Consider the following 10016-nt stretch of genomic DNA (forward strand, 5'->3'; position numbering starts at 1 on the left):
ACCCCCAACCCCAACCCCACCACCCCTACCCCCATCACTCCCACCTGATCTATAATGCCCATCAGACTTCGACTCTGCTGGTTTACTTTTGCTCAAACAAACACCCATTTATCTCAACAGATCCAGAAATCAAGAATCAAGAAAACAACAACCCCAGATGGAGATTCAAGAAAGATTAGAATCTAAGTTGAAGATACTAAAGACACCATGAAAGTGATACACAAAAAGATTGGATTTTTATTCAAGAAATACCAAAAAGAAAGATTTTTTAAGGAATTGTTCAAGATTCTAGATAGGAATTGTTAATTATATCAAAAATTGTAATGAGTTTGGATTGAATCTTATACGGAAAGTAATGAACACTGAAACCTTGGTCAGCATAAATACTATAAACCCTTTAAACACTGACAAAGGTACTAAAAAAGTGGAGAAAAGAAGAGAATTTTTTGGAAAGGATAATTTTATTTAGGTGGGTTGTTACAACCAATAATTATAAAATTCGGTTTTGGTTTCACGGACTAATTATTCATAATTATAATTATGGATTGAATGAAAAAAAATGTTTCAAGCTTAAGTTTAAGATTACTAATAAAAGTTATAATAGAGCGGTAAGTACTCATTCATCCTTAATCAAAAAGTCTTGGATCTGAGTCCCCTTGGGTACAGACTACAGAGTCCCTTTTGTTAGGGAGCACTTTACGCCCAATGTGGGATTTTCCGGCGTGAATCAGATTTAGTCTAACTCCAATGTGATACCGAACACCGAGTGGAAAACTAAAAAAAACGATTAAGTTTAAAATCGTGAATCTGAATTTAGTCGAACTCCAATTTGGATACCAGACACCGATTGAGAAATCAAAAAAAAAAAAAAAGTTTAAGATTAAATTTATATTGATTTGATTATTCTCAATCTATTTGTCATTTGGTAGAATGTATTAGAGAATCTAATACATATATTAGTTATACACAATATTAACATATTAAATATTATTTTTATACACTACACCGAAATGAACCTTAACCTAAGTCTTAATAATTAGCTTAATTAGTGGAGTTATTCTTTTTACAGAGTGACAAGTTTTGTGGTAGGTATGGCTGGAGCTGTCTTTGTGGGACTAATTATGCACTAGGTCAATGTACATAGTTTATTCATTAATCATGTTTAATCCTTTCTTAAACACTTGTACATTTCTACTATAATATATGTTATATAATAATTGAACTAAACTTGACAATACTCTATTATTATTTTTTGGTACAACAATTTTCCATTAAGAGTAATAATATTTATACACAGTAGAATATTAATAGAGTAAGTTATCTCAAGGAATAAGATGGTATTTGACTTTTAAGACCTATACATTTTATTAGTGATGGAGTCGTGGTTTGAAGATGATGATTTGAAGATTCATTCGACAGAGAAGGGTGTCTTGGTTGCCGATACCGAGGTTGGAAAGAGTCAAAAAAGTTTATTAAGAAGAATCAAAACCATAAAAAATAAGCAATGGAACTAAGAAAAAATATTCTTACTACAAATTCAAAGTTTTAATCAAAGTTATTGAGTCCGGCTGAATTCATAATTAACACACTGACTCGATCCCTGATTGTCAGTGTGATGTTGAGAAAAAGGTTAGGAAGCAACCAACAAAAGAAAAAAGAAGAGATTGTGATATATTAAAAGGGTCCCAACACAAAAAAGAGATATGGCATATTCTTATTACAAATTCAGAATTTTAATTAAAATTATCGAGTCCAACTAAATTCATAACCAACACACTAGCTCCGCCCTGTCAGGGTGATAGTGTTGGGGAAAAGGTTAAGAAGCAACCAACATAAGAGAAAGAAGAGATTATGACATATTAAGAGGGTTTCCACAAAAAAAAAAGATATTGAATATTCTTATTACAAATTCAAATTTTTAATCAAAGTTATTGAGTCCGATTGAATTAGTAATCAACACACCGACTTCGTCTCTAATTATCAGGGTGATGCTATTGAATTAAGGTTAGGAAGCAACCAACAAAAGAGAAAAAGAAGAGATTATGATATATTAAGAGGGTCCCAACACAAATAAATGTTGAATATTCTTATTATAAATTCAGAGTTTAAATCAAAATTATTGATTTCCGTTGAATTTGTAATCAACACACTGACCTCATTCGTGATTATCAGGGTGATTCTATTGAAAAAAAGGTTAGGAAGCAACCAACAAAAGAGAAAAAGAAGATATTCTGATATATTAAAAGGATCCCAACACAAAAAAAAAATAGATTGAATATTCTTATTACAAATTCAGAGTTTTAATTAAAATTATTGAATCCAATTAATTTCATAACCAACACACTAGCTCTATCTCCAATTATCAGAATGATGCTATTGGGAAAAAGGTTCGGAGGTAACCTACAAAAGAAAAAAAAAGATATTATGTTATATTAAGAGGGTCCCAACACAAAAAGAAATATCGTATATTATTATTACAAATTCAAAGTTTTAATTAAAATTATTAACTATAATTAAATTCATAATCAACACACTAACTCCGTTCCTGATTATTAGGTGATGCCGTTGGGAAAAAGGTTACGAAGCAAACGACAAAAGAAAAAAGTGATTATGATATATATATTAGAGGGTCCCAACACAAAAAGGAGAAGCAATTGGAATTGAGTGTGATAGGACCCCAGAGAAGAACACGTTGTACACGTTAAGTTTTGGTCTATGTCATATGAGTACCAGAATAGGTCACAGATAGAACTAATTTTATTACTTTCCATTACAATTTATATGATATAATATTTTTGTAAGGAAGAGTATAATAATATTTCACTAAATTTATTCATATATTTTATTGGAATAATGTAAAAGTACTCCTAGATGATAATTGAAATTACAGTGATACATTTAATTTAGCTAGGATTTTATTATCCCCTATACTTATTTTTTCTGTATTTATGCATCTTCAACCAGGTAAGTTGATTGCAATTGTACAACACGCGCCTGCTACGAGTGTAATTTTTTTTTTTTTAACTTTAAAAATGATTTTAAATTATTTAAAATCTTCTTATTATCTTTATCTTGTTTTTAAATTAAGTCAATACACGTAAAAAAATTAATTTTTTTGTCTTATATTTTTTTTTTTTTAAATCATTTTATTTGACCTTCATTCATTATTTTTCCTCTTTATTATTCTATTGATTTTTGTTTTTTTTTTAATTTCCTTCTTGTCCTTCCTTTGATCTAATTTTAAATTTAATTCAAAAAATCTATATTTAAAATAAGCTAATTTTAAAGAGATATCAAAATAAGTGAAGAAATAAAATTAAAAATTAAAAATTTAAAACATTAAAAATTAGAGGACACTTTTTAGTTTATTATTTAAAAAAAGTATACATAATTTTTTTAAAATAATTAAAATTGAAAAGAAAAGAAAAGAAATTAGTGAAAGAGAAAAAAAATAAAAAAGTTTAAAGTGAGGAAGAAATTAAAATAAATATTTTACAAAGAAAGAAATGAAATAATTAAATATATATAAGTTTTAATGTAAATAATTATGTGTACTAACTAATTATAAATAGACCAATTAAAAAAAGACATGTGTCCAATTTTTAAGGTCTTAATTTGCCTTCAAGTGACACTGCACATTCTCCGCTATTTAGTTTTTGGGGTGTGTTTATTTTCATTTTAAAATAGTTTTGAGGGTAATAAGACCCTACTTAAGTTTAGGTGTGTCGCTGAGATTTCGATCATAGTTTATGGGGTACTTATATATCATTTCTATTTTATTTAAATGATTAAACTATATTTTATTTCAATTGAATATGTGAACACATATTAAAGTACTACGTAATATAATTTGTTCCAATTAAACAGTACTTGAACATATATCAACTCAATTTATTTAAAAAAATTATGTATGTTCTCAAACGTCCATTAGATGAATAAACTAATCACTTAAAATATATGTTTATCGGAAAAAATGGTATAATTAAATTTATATGAGATTGAGAACACACGTCTTAATTTAACTCATTAGATTTGATTATTAGCAGTTAAAGGTATTTGTTAAAGAAATAAATGAAAACAATAAAGTAAGTAAATAAAGTTGTATGAAGTGGCAATGCTCTGATGATGTGTGTTTGAACTGAACTCCTTAACTTTTAAGCGTTCTTGATATCATATTCGGGGACGTTTGTATATATTAATATTTGAGAGCTAAGACTTGGTAAATAAGAAGTTCAGATCAATTTATTGCTTTAATATTGTTCAAAATTCAATCCCTTATAATTGTGTTGGAATTACTATTTATAGGTTTAAAGGTAATACATCATAATTAGAAAACCTTCATTCAAGCCTCAAAGTACTATGTCCATGGTCGTATTCCACGTGGGAATACCATTAGTATTTGTATTTGAGCACACAAGACTCTTGTATTTATATCTAAGCACACAAAATTTATGTATATGTACTATCTGAGCACATAAAGCTTATGTATATGTATCTAAGTATACAAGATTCATGTATTTATATTTATATTTAAGTAGATAAGACTCTTGTATCTGTATCTATATTTGAGCACATAAAACTCATGTATTTGTATCTAAGCACACAAGGCTGCAACTGTCTAAAGCAGTCATGCGCATCAATCTCAAACGCAACAACAGACAAGAAAGTAGACCGAAGGTAAGCGGGAAAGATGTAATCGTCCTATATCGATAATTCTACGTCGTATTTAACATAAGATTATTATTTATAGAAGAAGAGTCCCTACGATGATGATATATAAGATCTTTCTTTTATAAGTCATAATTAGCATAAGATTGTTATTTTATAACAAGAATATATTTTTAAACTTATGAATTCAAAGTCTACTATTTATCACAATTAATAATTTTTCTATATTAATTTATATTCCACACAAAAAATATTAAGTTCAAATGAATTTGATGCTAAAGCAACAACCACCTTTGTTTGTGGGCTGATATTGAAAAGTGAAACGTCAGTTTTAGGGCCCAAAGTTTCATCTTGAATACTTAGCACTAGGGGTGTACAAAATCGAACCGAAAATCAAATCAAATCGCAAAATTGAGTCAAACCGGAAAAAAAACCCGATTGGTGGTTTGGTATTGGAAAAAAAACCCCGACTATATTTGGGTTGGTTTGGTTTTAACTAAAAAAAACTAACCCGAGACCAAACCAACCCGACATTATATATGGAATTTTAAAATTTTATTTTATACATAAAAATATTTACTTTGATATAATTTTAAAATATTTCTTATACTATTTCATAGTTTTTATCTTTTAATATATTAATTCAAGTCTAAAACTTAGAATTCGAAATGGTCCAATAAAGATTATAGTTCATAGATGTTGATAATTATAATAAAACTTAAATCAAAATCAAATTAATACTAATGCAAAAAGAAAATCAATTCAACACTAAGAATGACAATAATATTGAATATTTGTTCTTTAGTTTTACATTGGTTTAGACAATTAAAATACATAATCTAATTTTAATTTTCCTTAAATATTTAGTAATGTAACTAATACTTATTAAACTTAATTTTAGCATGATTTAGTACTTTTAAATTATGATCATTTTCATTATGACATAATAATTTGTAATATTTGTTTTACGCGATTTCATTATTATTATTATTATTTTTGTTGGATATTTTAGTGTCATTAATCATATCATATTGTGTTATATTTTTAAGAAACATCTTAGATAGTTGTATTTTGGTAGGACTAAAGAAATATTTGAAGTACAAGTAAATTATATGCTTGTATGAGTACTTAATCGGAAAAACCCGAAACAACCCGAAAAACCGAAAACCCCGAAAAAACCCGAAAAAACCCGAGGTTGAAAAACCCGAGTTTTATTGGTTTGGTTTAGTTTATAAATTTAAAAATCTGACACAAATGGTTTGGTTTGATATTTGAAAATAACCCGGTCATGTACACCCCTACTTAGCACTAGAAAAAAACAGTTGAACTCCCAACTTTTTTCCCACAAGACATGCTAGAAAACGTGAAGAAAAATACAATATAAGTTAGGATAAAAATCAATCTAGATCGAAAAATCAAATCAAAACGATTTTTTATGAGAAAATTTGAGAAGTATACAACTTGCAAACTTGCACGGTAAAAATATAGTCCAACACTTTCATCATAATTTTTTTAGGCCAAAACACAATTTGGTATACAATATTATACATTTGATATACAACAATATACAAAAGTTCATATTTTATTTTTAAGAAAATTTTTAAAAACTTATATACTCTATTATACACCCAATATACAATATTATACAAAATTATAAAAAATATTATACACCCATTATATGATAATATACAATATTATAAAACAATGGACTTGATCTTCTTCCTTGAATCCAAGCATAAGATTCATCCGAAAGCACCTTAGAACTATACCAAATCACCTAACATTTCATATTTAGGCTCATCAATATGTAAGCAATCTTTTGCAATAATACTCATTTGAAACAAAGTTTATTTTAGGAAATCCAATTTTTAAAATTTGAAGCTTCAAGCTTCAACAATAACTGCTTATGACTTTAACGAAATTGTACTTCATAGTAGCTCCAATAACGGAAATAAAACAATGTTAATATATAAATTTCTTCAAAAATAGGGGTCATTATAGGTTGTTCAAATGATTGTTACTTATTATGTTCATTATTTAAATAAAAAAATTGTTTTGACTGTTATATTTTATATTTATATTGTGTTCGTTATTATATTATAAAATATCATACTTTTATTCTCTTTGCCATTATACTCGTGAATAATATTGTTTTGAATTTTTGCCCTTTGGTAAATTTCTTGTTTTTATTAAGGAGATATTTCATGAAGCGCATTATAAAGTATCATACTTTTAAGTTTTACGTATGAATTGTTTTGGTTTCAATATTTTTTTCATTTTATGAAACAATGTTGAATTATAACATATTTATGTATTTTCCTTTTAAAATTGTTCATTTTGGAGATATAATTTAAAATTTATTAATATGTTTTGAATGTGGATTAGGTTTTGTTGAGTCATTTGTTCTTTTTTCTAGAGATATCATTTTGGTAATTCTTCATTGAACCATTTCCCTTAAGTAGTCCATGCATATACGGAACACCTTTCTTAACATTTTAATAATGAAGCATATAATAATATTTATTTCGACATTCTTTCAAATTACTAATATCAAAACCATTTTAGTTAGATTGTATTTCTTATCTTATAACATCTCATATTTACATTTTCTTGATTATCAAATTACCATTTTCCCTTTTCTCCTTATTTTTTAATTTTATATAGGATGTTCTATTTAATTCAAAAGTACAAATATATATATATATTAGGGGTGTTCACGGTTTGGATAAAAATCGAACCAAATCGAAAAACTGAACTAAACCGATAAACTAAACAGATTTTATTTGGGTTTGGTTTTAGATTTTAAAAAATCGATAGTACTTGGTTTGATTATGATTTTGTTCGAAAAAACCGAAGAAATAACCGAACTGAACCAAACCGATAAATTATATACATATATTTTATTATTATACATACTTAATATATTATTTTTATAAACAATTTTAAATATCTTATTTATGTTTTCATCAAAATTTCTTTATAATTTACTTATTGAAAGCAAAAATGCCCAAGGTGAAAACATTTATCTTATTGATTTCATGTATATAGGTGTCTATGACAATTCTTTGTGGAACTCAAAATATTATTGTCTCTACCTTCTAGGCCAAAATAGTAAATTTTAAAGCTTTATTCATAGTAAATTTAGTGAAAGAAAGTTCAGTATTGTCACTCATTTTAACTATTTTTCATTTTGAATGGATTGTAGTTACTTTTTTCACGTTTTGAATGAATTATTTCTTTTATTTTTGTGTATGGTTAATAACCGAATAACTGAACCAAACCAAACCGAAACCGATAACAACCAAACCGATAAATGTATATTATATTTGGTTTGATTTGGTTTTGATATTTTTAAAATTGAGTAAGTTGGTTTGGTTTTGATTTTGGCCAATAACCGATCCAAACCAACCCTTGAACACCCCTAATATATATATATTGATTTTGATAAAAAAACAATTATATAGGTGGGGACTCCGGGGGTGGGATGGCCAAGGGTAGGGGCCAGGGCGTTGAGTGAATAGAGATGATACAATAAACATAAAATGTCATTTATGGAATATTTTTTTTACAAGATATTTTTCAAAATTTTTATTCAACTAAATCTAAAAACATAAAAAAATATTTTCCTCCATATCAAACACGTCCATAGAATCGAACATAGTATAATGGTGGGCTTATGTTGGCCTCTACTAGCTTGATTGTGACATAAAAAGAAATAAAAATTAATAAAAGGGAGAAAAAGAAAGGCTAAATTGCACAAAGCATTTAAGTTTGAGTGAGTAATAAAGAGAAGAAAGAAGGTTGGGATATGGGATATAGTTACCGGGGCGGATATACCGGGGCAGAGAATGTTCACTCGAAACGAAAAAATTACATTATATATAGAGAGGTAATTATTAAATTTTTATGTAAAAAGAAATATTGAAAATACTCTTAAACTCGACGTGAATTATTAATATCATTTCAGAACTATTTACAACTGTAAAAACAACCTTTAACTTAACTCACGGATCTTAAATACATCCTTAATCTTGCAACCAGGGGTGGAGCCAGTCTTCTGTTAGGCCTTCGACGGAAAATATTACTATTTATACATGATTAAATTATTATTTTTATGTATATATAGTAGATGTCGAACCCCCATTAGTTAGTTCGTGTGTTTAGTTCTTCTGATTTTGAACCCCGCCCCTTATGAAAAATCCTAGCTCCACCACTGCTTGCAACATGAGTGAAATATATCCCTAAATTCTTGCTAAGTTTAGGATGTTTTCAATACTTTTCTCGACTTTTTATTAAGAATCCCATGTTCTTGCAAGAGTTTGAGACCACTTACAATATCATGTAGCATATCAAAAGTGTATCTACATTTAGTTAGTCAAGTAAATGTATATTTTTAAGGCTATTTATAATTTGGGGCTAAACTAATATAGAGATTTTGAATCTCCTAAACACAAGAATTCACCTTATCGTTCCAAGTTCAAATCTCCTAAACAAAAATCCTAAATTTACTATTACCAAATCTCAAAATTCTAATTATATCACGTAAATTAATATACCAAGAATATCATTTCATCTAAGGTGTGGATGTGGGGTGTATGTATGAACAAAGTTCGTACATTAATAAAAAAAATATCTTAAAGAGGTATCATAAATGTAAATATATTGTAAGATGAGTCAGTGGACCATTCTTTTTATTAATTTTGATTGTGATGTGAAAGCCCATATCTAAAATGTCCCACTAAATATGAAGTAATTTTTTTTAAGTCAAGCTGCCCACAGAATACTGTTAGCTCCAAGTTATTTTCATCCACTCATCTATAAGAACCTGGTTTTCAAAGTTTCCCACACTGTTTTTATTAGTATGCCGTCTTATTTTACGTGATATTTTTTTATTTGTTTTTAAAATTTATTATTTTATTATAATTAGAAGTAATTAAATTTGAAAATTAAAGTCTTTTTTGATAAAATGATTTACAATCAAATAAATATTTTAAGAATTATTTGAAATCAAATTAAAATGGAAGAGTGTATTGGTAGTTTAAACGAGATGCCAAATATTAATTACATGTTACTTAATAAATGTCATTCCTATTAAATGTCAGAAAACCATAAGCAAATTAAAGTTGTTTATTTTAATCCAACGTAAAATGCAAGTTGAGTATGCATTCAAGATTTTAAAAAGGTGGACACATGACTATAAAAAATATACAGCTATATTTTACCTGGAAGATATTAAAATTGGTTGAATCCATTGACTTAATATTATAATATTTGGTACTATTAGTTTTTATTTTTATTTTTTTATATATATATATATATATATATATATATATAGCTACATTTTAATC

The 10016-nt window shown here is 27.1% G+C and overlaps 1 protein-coding gene across 1 annotated transcript in view; it reads right to left on the minus strand.

Annotated features, from left to right (window-relative positions):
- The window catches only part of CDPK1 (calcium-dependent protein kinase), a gene marked incomplete at its 3' end in the record, with an annotated part of 7149 nt that extends 7041 nt beyond the window's left edge, over positions 1-108 (minus strand). Inside the window, 1 exon segment of the mRNA NM_001288393.1 lies at positions 29-108. Coding sequence (NP_001275322.1) covers positions 29-108 — 80 coding nt within the window.
- Positions 109-10016: the final 9908 nt, after the last annotated feature.

Source organism: Solanum tuberosum, unplaced genomic scaffold (genome assembly GCF_000226075.1).
Source record: "Solanum tuberosum cultivar DM 1-3 516 R44 unplaced genomic scaffold, SolTub_3.0 scf00589, whole genome shotgun sequence".
In the NCBI taxonomy this organism is placed as follows: Eukaryota; Viridiplantae; Streptophyta; class Magnoliopsida; order Solanales; family Solanaceae; genus Solanum; species Solanum tuberosum.